This window comes from Paralichthys olivaceus, chromosome 23, assembly GCF_024713975.1.
Source record: "Paralichthys olivaceus isolate ysfri-2021 chromosome 23, ASM2471397v2, whole genome shotgun sequence".
Taxonomy (NCBI): Eukaryota; Metazoa; Chordata; class Actinopteri; order Pleuronectiformes; family Paralichthyidae; genus Paralichthys; species Paralichthys olivaceus.
The window spans coordinates 7,703,179-7,718,070 of record NC_091115.1 but is presented as its reverse complement, the minus strand read 5'-3'; the positions used below and the strand labels follow the sequence as shown (position 1 = coordinate 7,718,070).

Here is a 14,892-nt window from a genome sequence, read left to right as displayed (position 1 = left end):
ACTTCTTTCTAAACATTTCAGTGTAAAAAAAAACCCTTCCGCCCTTCATTATATCTTTAAATAAGCATAAATTAAATCATACAAATTATGTAACAACCATCTTTCACATGACATTGATTCTTTCTGTGAAAAGTATCTAAAAGCCTTTTGGTTTATTTTTTCATTCTTAAAGAATTATTATTTGAACAAGATTAAAAATCCTTTTTATTAAAAATATAATTAAATACTTGAATACAGTGATGCTCACAACAGCAAAGTCGTGATAATACAGTATCTCTCGGGAAAAAAATGTTGAGATCCAGTTTCTTTCTTGCTGTCCCAGGCTGCAGCTAAGTTAACAAGAGATCTCATGATTTTACGATTAGTGGGAAACTAAGATGAACAGGCTACAAACATGGAGCTGTTGTTGTAGCTTCCTCTAACAACTCACCACTGGCCTAAAATACAATCCTAAAATTGGAAATCAGTGTATGGGAAACGCAGTGACAACACAGCCAATGAACATCAGCTCAAGCCATTGTTAAATCTCCTCTTGTAGTATGGTGACTGACTGATCCAAGTTTTCATTAAAATTAAAAACAGTTTTTTTTCTCCTTTTCATCAGGCACCCCAGAGTTTATGGCTCCAGAGATGTACGAGGAGAAGTACGATGAATCTGTAGATGTCTACGCCTTCGGGATGTGTATGTTGGAGATGGCTACCTCAGAGTACCCCTACTCTGAATGTCAAAATGCTGCTCAGATCTACAGACGGGTTACTAGTGTAAGTCATCACTTGCACAATAAGTGAAGACACCAAGTTTTGGTGAATCCAAAAGCCTTGTTTGTCTTATTTCTCACTAACACCCTCCTCCGCCTGCCTCTCTCTGCCACTCCTCCCATACTTGTTTACCGACTATATTAATACGTTTGGCATGAGATCCAGTCATATGACAGTGTTTTTGCATTTGATTGCTCTCACTCTTTCTCTTGTTCTGCAGCACTCCCCACCTCGGTTATGAAACAGAAAGAAACAAAATCACAGTAGCACTAGAAGAACACGTTTCTTTCTACCACTAGAGTGAAGTACTGAGCATACCTGTCATGTCAGGCCAAAACTAATGTTCCCTCAAAGCATTCTGTTGTTTTGGCCTTGAGCAAAACATTTGCCAAAGGTCTCACTTCTCTAAGTTGAAAGTTAGCCTAGGGTAAGAAGAATCACAAACGTTTTCGGCAAAAAATTAATGAAAACAAAAAGTGAAATCAAATATTTTTTGGCAATTTTTTTTTTAAATGGCATGCAAAGGGTCTCTACTACAACCCAAAATGAATCCCCATTTTTCTACCTGATCCTTCCATTGATGAACAAAAGGTCTTTGTTCCTCTCATTCCCTTAGAGTCTTTGTAACATTTGAACACTAAAATTTCACTTGGCTGGAAACAGTGAGAGAACAAAAATGAGACAGAGAGAAAAACATAGACAGAGAGGGTAACAGATGCAATCACGAGCTGTTTCAAGTTAAGTGCCTCCGAGGTCAACACCACAATCACACACACACAGTAGCAGATGAGAACTGTCTGCCTCTCTTCCTCATGGGAGTTCAGCTCTGTGGATGCTGACAGTGATGTTTAATGGACCTTTGGAATTTACTAGAAATTCTTCTTTCTATTTTCTCTGTTTATCCTTCAATGCATCCATAATTGTTATGCTGCTGAGACAACAGAAAACACATTGTTTGAAATGAATGCTTTTGGGGTAAAATGCATTTAATCAAGTAAAAACAAAGCGAGCATCAACTCCAGTATCACTAGATATCTGGCTGCTTACACCACAAAATACAGTGATGGTTATAATTTATGGATGAGTGCAACATCGCCTCCAGCTGAAACAAGTGCTGTTGCCTCAGGTGACTCCGACATTAAAATGTAATGTTAACTGTTGACACATTGGCAGCAGTGGAGGTTTTGTGTTGCAGAAATAAATAAGTGATACAGTATGTTCCAAACATACTATCACTTATATTTTAAGATTCAAGAACTGACTCTTATCCCTGTCCTACCTTAGTCCCTCATCTCACTCACACAGAACTGTAATTACTTTTTTAATTTAATGTAATTAAAACCGTCTGTAAGTGTATCTGATTTATTAATAACAGTATCATTACATACAGAAAGCAGCATTTTTCTCAGATTGTTTTTATTCCGCCAGAAAAATATCCAGTCAAACAGCCAGATTCAGTTGTCTGTATTTATTATTGCCACAGAAAATGCACACATACACACAAGCTTGTGACAACCCCCAGGGTGCCACAGTCACCTGCTTCCTTTCATTCTGCTGCTTAATCCATCCTTTCAGCTTCCACCCCTCCATGTCTGTCCTCATATTTAACCTCAATGAACCCCCTGATGTTGCAGCACTGGTTTATTGTAACTGTAAATTAAGCATGTTACATGAACGGCTCATTCATTCAAGTTATTTTATGATGTTTTCCTGTCAGATCTTAATTGTTTTTATGCTTTGATGCAATTCCTTGATATTTCCTTTTCCTCTTGGTCATATTACCACCACCTGAATCTATATTGGCTTCTTGATCTGTCAGTCTCATTCTTTTTATACCTTGATGTTCAATGTTGTTGACGTGCTTCATGGTCCTTTTCCTTCTGGAACATTCCTTACCTCCAATCAGCCTTGTTAAACTACAAATCTAGCTTTCTTTCTCTCTCTTTCTTTCCCTCTGTCTCTCCTCCATCCCCCCTTCTTCTGTCAGACTTAATACCATTACTTCCATCAGCCCTAACTTTGTTTGGCCCTTGTGCATGTGTGTGTGTGTGCGTCTGTGTGTGTGTGTGTATGTGTAAGTGAGATGGGGGGGTTGTTGCGTCATGATGAACTGGGTGGTTTAAGGGGAGAGGCCAAGAAAGTAGAGGAGGAAGGTTAGACAGCTTGAGGAAAGAGCAGAAAGAGGTGGTCATTTGCTTGCAAAAACCAAGTTGAGATAATGCGTCAGTCCATCTCTCTGACAAGCAGCCGCTTCAGACTTAACAATCAAAAACTTAGGTGAGTTTCTTACCTTATATTTAATCCTCCATCTATTCACCTGTCTATCATTTGGCCTTTTTGATATTTTATAATAACCCAGGCAGGTTTACTAGTTACTATTTTCTCTATTTTAGTTTGGACTTTGTGAGTGTTTTATTGGTTTTCAATTGCTGTCCAGCTTCATTCATCTTTTTAAAAACTCTGTTAAGTCTTGAGCTTCTGAATGGTTTACCTAAAATGTAATGTGCCTACAGAGGCTCCCTGGAAATAGTTATTCACTTTATTTGCACTTGAAAGTAACCATTTTCATTGTGATTTATTTTATGTTCCCAAGAGGACATGGGGAATATTTTTGGAACTAAACTACTCTGCCTGTCAAGTGATAGTCTTTGACTCATTGATTTGAATTACATTGGTATTTCACAGACTATAGTCTAATGTAATCAGCAACATTATATAATAGGACATTGCATCTGTAGGACTTCATATCCCTCCTGTGCAGGGGTGACAAACAACATTTTTTTTGTTTTATCCAAACTCCAGTTTATCTTCCCTTCGTCGAGCGAGTGTCTCTCTTTGCTTCCTCATTTTCACTGCTCTTCTTTCTCTGTGTGTGATTTTTGCAGGGGGTGAAGCCTGCCAGTTTTGACAAGGTAGCCATTCCTGAGGTGAAGGAAATTATAGAGGGTTGCATCCAAACAAACAAGGATGAGAGGTGAGTCACATAAACCACAAACTATCAATGACAAATTTGACATATAGCTATATTTCACTGTGTTTGTGTTTTTGGACGTCCTATAGTCTGTCCATGATATATTCATTATCTAATGTTTATAAAAAAGTTTGGGATCCCGCTATCATCACTTCCCCCAGTAAAGCTTTATGGTGCAATTCAAATGTCAAGGGTCAGGAGACTGAACAGTAAAATCCTGTGACTGATTAGTGATCATCAAGACGTCCCAGCCCACAAACTAAATAACACAATGTCATATAAAATATATGTGGAAGGCTGTTTTTGGAATTAATGTTGTTGTCATGATGTTATTCCCACCAGATTAATGACATACCATGCCTCTCCTGTTAGCTTCTTAAATTGGAGATCAGCTCACAAAGCGTTGCCAGTCTTAAACAAATTTGTGTCAGACACTATCAAGCAGTAAATCTGTTTTCCCGTCAACTGCATTTTGTTTCGTTTCATCTCTCTATCTCCATTTAAATTGCTGTGGGTTTCCTCATGGATCCTCTTTGTTGTCTCTTGTTCTTGTAGGTATGCCATAAAGATCCTGCTGAACCATGCATTCTTTCAGGAGGACACAGGGGTCAGGGTTGAATTGGCAGAAGAGGACGATGGAGAAATGATTGCCATCAAACTTTGGCTGAGAATAGAGGACGTCAAGAAACTTAAAGGCAGAGAATTATTCTATTTTATCTCATGATTAAGAAATATTTCTGATCATTGGTGCCATTATAAAATACCATATAAACATATACTTATAATAATCTTAATTTTACAAATGTGTAGCAGTGTTTCTTAGATTTGTATAACTCTTACGCTTTATAAAATTCAAAGCACATATTTAGTTATAACATGATAATTACACATATAAATTTATAAAATAATCTGGAAGCTGTTTGATCAGTAATTTGTATATTGTTTATTTTTAGGCAAATACAAAGACAACGAAGCCATTGAGTTTTCTTTTGACCTGAATAAGGATTTGCCTGAAGATGTGGCCCAGGAAATGGTATGAAGGAAGGAAGGGAGGATATAATGACGGAGGGATGAATGGTGGTAGGGGAGACTGGAAGAAAGGTTATTGGATGGAAAGAGAATGAAAGATGAGTTGATGTTTGAGATTTTAAAGACAATGATGTATCAAGTTTTTTCTTTTTTAAAACAAACATCTCTTTGACGTCACCCCCAAGGTTGAGTCTGGCTACGTCGCTGAGGGTGACCATAAGACCATGGCCAAGGCAATCAAGGACCGTGTGTCTCTGATCCGGAGGAAGAGGGAGCAGAGGCAGCTGGTGCGGGAGGAGCAGGAGAAGAGGAAACGGGAGGCAGAGCAACATCTGCAACAACAGCAGCAGCAACAGCAGCAACAACAGCAACAACAACAGCAACAACAACAGCAACAACAACAGCAACAACAACTGCAGCAACATCTGCAGCAACAAGAAACACTCAAAACCTCACACACACAGGTTTGTCAAAAGTGTATTTCACCTTTGAGACTGATTAGACACTGGAAAAACATGATCTCAGCCCAGTGCATTTGTCACCAAAGATGTCTTAACTATTGATATATCCTTTTGTGATTCATGCACAGGGTAATTTTCCCCCTGAAAGCCAAAGTATGCATGATTCATATTCGTGTTGTGGTAATTTGTATTAGAATGTGATCAATGTGGACATTTGTACGTGTTTTCCATTAGAAATTGTCTGGCTTTTGTTTAACCTTAGCTTGTGTCTGTTTGCAGGCCGAGGTGGAAGAGACTGAAGCGTTGCATCAGCAGCTTCACTATCAGCAGACCGGCATCTCACACACATGTAAGACATACTGCAAACAGGAGACAGAGTCAATACAGTCGGTTGCATTCTGTGCACTTCTGCCTGTGAAGACGTCCTCATGAAAAGAATTCTTACTTTAAAAAGTCACTTCTGCAGGGCAAGATTATTAACATGTTAAAATAAGTTAATAAATGGCAATAACATTCATTAACCTGTAGTTTGTATTAGAATAATGAGGCACGGGAGAAAAGTCTTCATTCCTGATATCTCAACATGTGTCTGTCTCTCTCTCAGCTGAAGGAGGTATGGACAGCGGCCAGGGTTCCTCTGTTTTCTCTTCCGACTCCCCCCACCTTGGTCAGCTAACCATGTCGTACAGCTGCCCTCCTTCCTCCCAGCCCCCTTCCCAGCCCCAGACCCCCTATCCCCTTACCCCATCTGCCAACACACAGCAACATCCAGGCTACGCCCAGCCACCGCAGCCAATGGTGAGTGCCGATGTCATCCAGATTAGACGTTATGCCTGTGTAGGTTTCATTTGGACCCATCTATGAATGGTGTAACACTCACAGATGTGCTCAACATGACTCATCAGTTTGAAGTGAGCACTGCATTGTGGTTTGGTGTGGGAATGAGCTTGAATGACATTAGCAGTGTTTGTGAGTGGGTTCTGAATTATAATCGCTGTTATGTGTTGAACAAAATACATGAGAGTATACTGCGGATTGTTTTTATCTGGAGACGATAACCTCTGACTCGAAGAAGAAGATTATCAAAAGGTATTTTATTATTTTCTTCCCCAAAGAGACATTTTAGATCCAGCATTGTGCAGAGAGAGCAATTCATTCAACAAACCTAACACAATCAGTTTGTCTTCTATATTTTAGCCATTTAGATAAACAGTTATGATGCAGTTCAGCTAGTCAGTCAGTCTATTAGTTGAGGTAGTTAACGACTGATTTATAGGAAATCACCTGCTCAGTTACTGTTGTATTTCATCTTTCATTCACTCTTTCTTTAGCCTAGATGTTCTCCATCTCTTTCCCTCAGTCCTTTATTTTTCTTCCCCCAAGCCTCCTTGTACTGTTTGTTCAAATCCAATTTCAACACAAAGTTGTTGAGTTCATTGTTTATTCAGTAACTTTTTTTAAAACTTTTTTTCATAGTATTTTCCTTTGTTTTTATATTTTTAAACCTTTTTTATACTTAAATATGCTTACTGGATGCACATCAACCCACACTCGTGCCACTTATGGTCCATGGATTTTTCATCCATCTTTCATCATTCACTCAGGGGATATTTGCTGTTTTTAACCATTGAACATTGACCTCCATTGTTGACCTTTTGGCAATCAGATTTCTAGCATTAGGCTCCTTAAAGTTGTTGCTAATAGGAGAGGCAAGCATTTCTAATTAAATTCCTCAAGCTATAATTTTCCATTTAGTGACCTTTGGCTACAGATGTGGTTCAAAATTAGCAACTGTCAACTCACTGACTGATATGTTGTTGAAGCGGATGATCACTGAGTTTGTTTGCCGATTAGATAACTGAATAATGGTTTTGACTGTTTTTTTGTTTTCAGTTTTTTGAAGAAACAAAACTTTTCGCAGTTGACATGTTTTCTTATCAGATTTCACTTCTTTAAGTCAAGGGACTCAGGGTAGAACAATTTACTTGACAAATTGTATTTCATGACCATATAATGAATTATTTTCTTTGTTATATCTTTTTTGTTCCTTTATTTGGTTTTAAATTATATTAAGTTCACATATTTTTTTCTTTTGTCATTGTTCTGTTTCTTTCATTCAATTGTCTTCACAGCAAAGATAATTAATACGTTTGTGTTATTGTTTATTGTGTTATCGTATAAAGATATTTGCTTGCAGAAAAACTGACACTTGTTCTTACAAAGTCACTGCCGCAATGATCTTTCCTTACTGAATGATATTTTTTCATCATGTATTAGCTCACATTTAGCTCTTTTTTCAATCATATAGTTGATTATGTTTGTGTTTTTTCCATGTTTCCCCTGTTACTGTTATTTTCTGTTTTAGTAGACTTGTTTGTATTTAAATTTTTGTATTTGTTTTTCATGTTGATCCCAACCTCCTCCATCACCCCTGCAGTCTGCGTCACGCCGTCGTCGAAGTCGTAGCATGTCCATTTGCGTGCCCCCCTCCTCCTATTCCTTTTCTTCCCATGCTCCTCCGCCCCTGGCAGCTCCTCCAAAGCAGCCCTCCACCCCTCCTCCAGATCTGTCATCCTCATCCTCCTACATCACCTCCCCTGGCACGCCTCTCGTTGCTGAGAGGGATACATTTGCTGGGCGCCTCTCCAAGGCCCTGGAGACAGTCCTACCCCTTCACGCTGCTTCCTCTCTGCCCAAGACCAGGCAGCGTCGGGCCAGCCTACCTGCCCTGTTCTCCGCCCCTGTAGGTTCACAATCTTAATCACAGTGGTGGTGAGAACCAGAAATGGAGAGAGAGATGAATATGGGCCACAGTGATGTCTGAAATTAGAGAACATCTAAAACTGCTGAAATAACTTTTTGCATGTTTTAGAAGAGCTTGAATTACTCAGCTTTTGACAAATATGTAATCCAAACAGAAGACATGTAAACAATCTACAGTTTAAAGAAAGGTTGGGTTTTTTGCTTGGCAATAGAAAGTGTAAGTTAAAATGCACCTCAGAAAAGATCTTGAACTGGTTTGTACCAGTGTAGCCTTTCTGCCCCCTGTTCTGAATATTACTATGTATCTATGTGATTCATAGTTTCCATATCTTCTGTAACTAGTCATAGCGTCATCTACATTATATTATGAGTTAAAGGAAATTTAAGTGGCAAATGTAGGTAAATACATAGGACCCCTTATCTTAGTTTGCCTTCAAACACTGCTGTGAGTCCATCTTTTTAGCCATTCACTTTCTCTCTCTCTCTCTCTGCGCCTCTAATAAACCACCATGTGTTTTTATTAAATACAGAATTACTTTCTTCACCCAAAGGCCTAAGACCCTTTGCATCTGCCATTCAGGAAAACTGGTCATTTGACAACCAAGCCATTTAATTTGTCCTTTTCAAAATTTAATTGGTACAAAATATATCACTATTAGAAAGATTAGTTTTTTTAGACATCTAATAAAAATAAATAAATACGAAATTGCAAAAAGGTCCATGGCTAGATATGAACCTAGGATGTTACAGCTCAGTGTCAGTGCTCTAACTCAGGAAACATTAAGCCTTTTTGGAATGGCAAAGAGAAAGAATACAAGCATAAAACTTAAAAGTACTATACATATTTATTTATATTAAAGAAAAGAATCTGCAACCAATTCCCTCTTTCAGATAATGTCTCAAAAGCAAAAGAGATGCATGTAGACCCATTCCTTGAATCATCAATAACCCCCAACATTCTTTATATCTTCATTCAGAGGAGCAAGTTAAGATAAAAGACAGTTTTCTTGAGTGCAGATGCATCATAATAATGTTGAGCTTCAAGCCAGCATTTGCCCTCTCCTTTGCATGTAATCCTCCAACTTCTATCAACCTGTGAGCTATTGCTGTTTGTCCATCTCGTCTCTGTGTTGTCTGTCTGTCTGTCTTTGAGCAGTACCACTTTTTCACTCTATCTGTCAGGATGCAGTAATCAGCTTTGCATCTTGACATTACCAAGTTGCTTAATGTCAGCTTTTTATATTTTTAAGTGTACTCTGTCCTGTGATAACCACATTGTTGCTAGCTTGGAGGGAGAATTTATGTCCCTTTTTCTCTTGGTATTCTTATGAAAATGTGCTGACTATTTGAACTTTTTTGCTGCTTTCATTTGGGCCTTTGCTGTTGTTCTCTCTTTCTCATTCTCTTAGTTTCATTCTCAAATCCATTGTATCTCATTATCGCAGCAGCATTCAATGCCGCACCCCTACAGTGGAGGAACAAGCGCAGGAGGAGGAGCAGGAGGAAACATCCTCCTCCCAACTCATCCTGACCCTGCTATTTTCTTCCCCTCCATCCCTGAACGCCCCATTTCCTTCTCGCCTCCTCCCACTGGGCCTCCAAAGGCCTACAACACCCAGCGACGCAAGAGCACGTCAATTCTAGAGGCCCACACCCGCCACTTCCAGCCTGCTTACGCTCGCTATGGGAGCAGCCTACACCCCTTTTCTGGGATGGAGGGTGTAGAGACTCCCTCTCTCTTTATGGTGAACCCTGGTTTTGCAGCAGCTGCTCAAAGACTTGGTGTGGGGGAGCCACTGCATCTCCCAGGGCAGTCTGACCCGAGTCTATATGGTTACAAAGACATGAGAGCAGAGCATGAGGAAGTAGTGAGGAGATTAAGTCTAAATCAAGCTGCCTTATTGGACCATTATGAAGCAATGGCTTATGGTGGATACCCAATGACTACACACCAGCTTGGTCACTTGAGCTACCATCAGCAGAGGCAGGCAGCAGCTGCTGCTGCTAGTTTGGGTTTTGATCCTGGTCCTCCACCTCAACCAGGCTTCTTGCACCCTCACCTCATGCAAAGAATGAGTACACACAGTCCAATGCCTTCTCCTTTACCTCCAATGAGTGCATCCACTGGTGGCTCTGTTTCCTCTTCATCATCTGAAGGCTGCTATCCTCCACCGCAGCATGGAACCCCGTCTGCCTTCCCTATTTCTGCACCTCCAGTAATGGCTGAAGCCCCACCATCTACTGGAAGTGTTTTTGAGTTTCATTTAGCTGCTGCAGCTGCAGCTGCTGCTGGAGACCCAAGCCTCCTGGCATCCAGACTTTACAGGGCTCGGAGAAGCTCCATGGACCTCCCTCTGGAAGACAACACCGGACCTGGCTCAGGTGGTTCAGGCACATACAGCCGTCTCCAGCCAGTGACAGAAGAGCTGTACACTTACGTCAGCCCAGAGCTCCCCTTACCTCCAGGAAGTCTTCTTCTTCACCACATGGGCATAACCATGAAGGACAGAAGCCCGGAACCCTCTAGCGACTCTTTGGCCTCCTCAGACGCAGGAGAATTCCAATCACCTCCTCCCCCACTTCACCCCCCCTCATTTGACTCCTCAGCTGCTCAGTCCATCCCTCACTCAACCACCACCACGTTCTTCGATTCATCAGGGGGAGTGCTCCCCATAGATCCCCAGGGACATCCACCTTCCATGCAGAGCTTTCTCCCTCCCACCCCATCCTCCGAGCTCCCACTTGGGGGAACATCATCAACTCATCTGGAGTCTCTGATCCAGAGTGCCTGGGCCCGACATGGAGGGGTGGTACCAGCACAAGCCGATATGACATACCATGAGTCATTGCTGGCCATGCAGGCTGCTAACCCCACTCTGGTACTAAATTCAGACCTTAGACATACCCCTAGACCTCTGGGTCAATTACTAGTTTAAATTATATTGTTGCTTTTTTTAGCAAACATCTGCCAACAGATGTTAATTGATATTTGATATATTGTTATTGTATCACCATATATTGTAACTTGAAGTGGTTTTGCCATAGTTCTCTAACATTGTGAAATATAGATTATAAGTAATCATTCTAGAAAAAGCAGCTGAACTAATATATAATAGTAATTTGACCCAGAGGCTGTGACACCAATCCCTGTTGTTTTTATACGTCACCAACCCAGGACCCCCAGCTGATCCTAATTTGTCACCACATAGTCTTTGGTTATGATTTTAACCCCCTCCAGACACACCACAGAGAGAGTCTCAGGGTCTGCCTTCATCATGTCTCACATTATTCAGTCCCTAACAGCGTTTACTTGTAGAAGAAGAATGATGTTCGTCAAGAGCATATTTTTTTTTATCAGAGCTACTTCAGTAAAGATTTAGTGACCCAGAGCAAATCTGGGAAAAAGCAGAAACATTTGATTTCTATTCAGACACAGGAGACATCATCAGTCCAATAATGACGATAAAAGCAGCATTAAGAAGGTAGTCCTTGAGACGCTTTCTGCTGTACAAGCTTATAAACAGTCTGAGCCCCCTCCCTCCTTTCTGTCTTTATGTTGTGTATTTCATTTATTTGTCAGTATCAGTAAGTAATATTTTGTCTGTATGTTCATATATAAGTGTGTATATGAGAAATGTGTGTTTGTCCAAGCATACTGTTGTGTATGGTATACTTGAATTTTTGCTTGTACAAATCCAAAGTCCATTTGATCCAAAGATAATCAGAACTACCACTTGGTGAACATGTTCTATAGCTGTATATTGTAGGGATCTGCACATTGACTCATATTAGTCGTAATGAATGCAATACAATCATTGAAATATAATCATTTGATGAGACTTTGTTGATTTGTATGATCAAACACACTGAAACATACAACAAAACCGAGGGGGCTCAGACGACCCTGGCAATGTAACCGTCCAGAGCCTTTTTATTGGTGTAATTTTGATTCCTTCTGTTGTGTTGTATTTGTCATTTCTTTATTTTGGCACATTATGTTATTTCCTGCTTAGACTTGAAATCAACTTCCTGCACAGGGTTCAAAGGTTGTAGTTGAAATTCATTAAAACCCCTAGAACGCTGATATTATCAGTGTCATTGTTTACTTAGTAGGATCTCTGCCCTTTTCTTTTCATTTCCTCCTTTTTTGTTTTTCTGTCATTATCTTTGGTTTTGTTTCCTGTTATTTATCTTAAGTTCTCAATCTTTCTATAAATTTAATTTTTTAACTTCCTGTGCTGTGAAATGATTGACTGGGTATGTCGGTAGATAGTAGCGTGTCTGGTGCAACTGTCCTTAATTGTCAGCTCCAGAGTTTACAGTTGCATACAGCTTGTATGCTGCAATCAGTGTCATAAATAGTTCAAAGAATTCAGATAGGATAAATACAGACATGTTGGATCATAATCAAACAGGGAAGATTCCAAAGTATAGGCCTTTTTAAGTTTGGGATTAGAACAGGTCATAAAACGTTCTGATGATCTTCTAAACTTGCTGGAGTGATATAATCAGGCAATGTGGTGAGCCCCATCCATCTGCCTTTAGAAATATACTTTTAAAAAGCACTTATGTTGCCAAATATTTATTTCACCAGCGTCTTTCCAAATTGATTTATTTCACAAAATACATTGTCTACAGAAAAGTTGTACCATCACTTCCATAGCATCTTCGCACATTTTGCAAAATATAACTTAAATTAAAATGTTGCTATTTCACCATTATAGCCTACTTTAATAGCTTGAAGTTGAGAAAAATGAAATCGAAGGATAAAAAATCTTTTTAACTTAAATAATTAAAAATATTTGGTCTCATTGTTTTAGCTTCTACTCTGTGCTTCATTGATTGTGTAACAGCCACTTATTCTCACTGCCAATCACTTAGGATCCTGCATGTGAAAGAAAACCGTGTACTTACACCCTGCCTAACCCCAGTACAGTGCCTGTACCTGCTAAACTACGAGCTGTGTATATGTGCATATACATACTGTAGGTCTGTGTGCATATATCTGTCGCTGGATGGATTCATGTACATAGGTAGAACATGTGTGCATCCACAAGAAGAAAATCTAGATTCAAATCTGATTCCTAGAGAAGAAACGTCGTCAGTACCTTGTGTTTGCACTCATGCGCAAATTTTGATCTCAAGGCTGCAGACGTGTTCTAATTGTTTCTTTTCTTCTCTTTCTCCCATTCCAATCTTTCTCGATTTCTCATCTTTATCTCCCACCGTTTAATATCGTGCAACATTGCATCTCCTCCTCTCTGTCCATCTTCCTGTCTTTCTTTGTCTTAATCTTTTTCTCAGCAGCAGATTCAGGCTCCCACCCCCCAGCCCTCGCCAGGACCCCCCATTGTCCCTGCCACCTCCCAGTCAGTGCCCCCTGGGACCTCCCAACAAGTAAGACTGCCAGAAACACAACAAGAGACTTTTTTCTCTTCTCCTCCCATTCCTCCTCACGTTATCGCTCTCAACACATTCATAATGTCTTCCCCTTGATGTCCAAACCCCATGAAGATAAAATACAAAAATAGATCCACTCTCATGTTTTATGCTTATGCAGTAATAACTCATATGTCGGTTTTCTCTTTGAAGCTGTTGTCTTTGCTTCAAGGTAACTACTCCCACACAGCTGGCGCTTCGCCCAAAGTAATACAACAGTCTTTTTAAAGAACTTCCCCCAGTGCACACCCCTGCCTTGAAATAATTGCTGCACTAAACCAATTTGATTGAGCATGAAACCAGATGGTAATCTGAGATCAGATGTTTCCTGTAGAAAATAATTGAATGTTACAATTATTATTTCTTAAATGACCAAAACAACCATGCCAGCCCGATTGGGGTCCCCATGTTTCTGTAAGAGCTGCATTCCAAATGTTTATTCACCATTTTGCATTTTTATCCAGGTTATTATAGGCAGGAAGTGTTAGGGAACTGCTCTAGTTTAAAAAGTATTGCACCATAAAAACAGGCTGATGTTAATGTAAACATTTACATTCATACCATCTCTTACACAAAGTCTCTCCTCTCTCTAATTGTGTGTCTCTGTGTGTGTGTCTGTGTGTCTCTCCAGGTCATTTCATCCAGTCAGAGCAGTACTTCAGTTCAGAGTCCCACACACACAACTCTGCCGCAGGCATCTGCACAGGTACAGCAATGCTTTTAATTTCAATATATACAGATGAACAATACACAATAAACGCATTCCGATCTCTACTAATTATAAACTGACAGATATTGTACATTTCTAAGGTGAAGTGACTAATTACATATATAAAAAATACATATTGATAAACAGATTAATTGTGGAAATGGAATGAGAAACACATTAATCAATCTTCTGTTCCATCTGTTGAGATCTGATGTTATGTCAGCTAATTGTTTGGTCCTGTTGCCAGTAAACAAATGGAGGAGAAATTCAAAGATCATGTTACTCTGATTCTTCATCTGAATGTAATTACTGTGTGTTTTTGCGCAGCCTGAATTGGTTCTTTAAACTTTGCTCTTTCATTGACTCAACTTGTTTCTGCTATTTTTCTTTCCACTCATCGGCATGCTGCCTGTTTATCACCGGGTTTGTTTTTATTTGTGTTGATGCTTTTTCCGTCTGTATCCATGTATGTTTGTGTTTGGTCATATTCTTGTGATTTAATGCACAAAATGGATGGTGTATTGTGTGCATGTGTATTCAGTTGTGTGACCTCAGTCCGTCTCCCAGTATAGAACAGCTTTACTTTTTGTACCAAGTTGCTAAACTGGCTCTGGTTCAGGTACCGTTATGTATGATACAGTGTGTGTTGATGTACAGTAGGTGCCAGTTGGTCTCTGTTCCTACGTGTGTGTTTGTGTGTTGAATGTGATTTGGTCGGTAAACAGAACATTGATGAGCAGATTGATTCCTCTTGTGTCTGT

The 14,892-nt window shown here is 39.8% G+C and overlaps 1 protein-coding gene across 27 annotated transcripts in view; it reads left to right on the top strand.

Moving 5' to 3' along the window:
* Positions 1–14,892, top strand: part of wnk1b (WNK lysine deficient protein kinase 1b) — a 76,496-nt gene that overhangs the window by 42,224 nt on the left and 19,380 nt on the right. For 14 of the 27 annotated variants that reach the window (XR_011240188.1, XR_011240189.1, XR_011240187.1 and 11 more), the window contains 12 exons: positions 605–762; positions 3,645–3,733; positions 4,286–4,425; positions 4,684–4,763; positions 4,945–5,223; positions 5,500–5,569; positions 5,825–6,018; positions 7,658–7,963; positions 9,429–10,862; positions 13,288–13,380; positions 14,054–14,128; positions 14,673–14,750. Coding sequence is in view for 24 of the 27 variants with exons in the window: in XM_069520145.1 (XP_069376246.1) it covers positions 605–762; positions 3,645–3,733; positions 4,286–4,425; positions 4,684–4,763; positions 4,945–5,223; positions 5,500–5,569; positions 5,825–6,018; positions 7,658–7,963; positions 9,429–10,862; positions 13,288–13,380; positions 14,054–14,128; positions 14,673–14,750 (2,996 nt within the window). In the remaining 3 variants the exon portion in view is untranslated. The remainder of the gene's footprint in view (positions 1–604; positions 763–3,644; positions 3,734–4,285; positions 4,426–4,683; positions 4,764–4,944; positions 5,224–5,499; positions 5,570–5,824; positions 6,019–7,657; positions 7,964–9,428; positions 10,863–13,287; positions 13,381–14,053; positions 14,129–14,672; positions 14,751–14,892) is intronic. The other 13 variants (XM_069520135.1, XM_069520141.1, XM_069520148.1 and 10 more) reach the window with 9 other exon arrangements.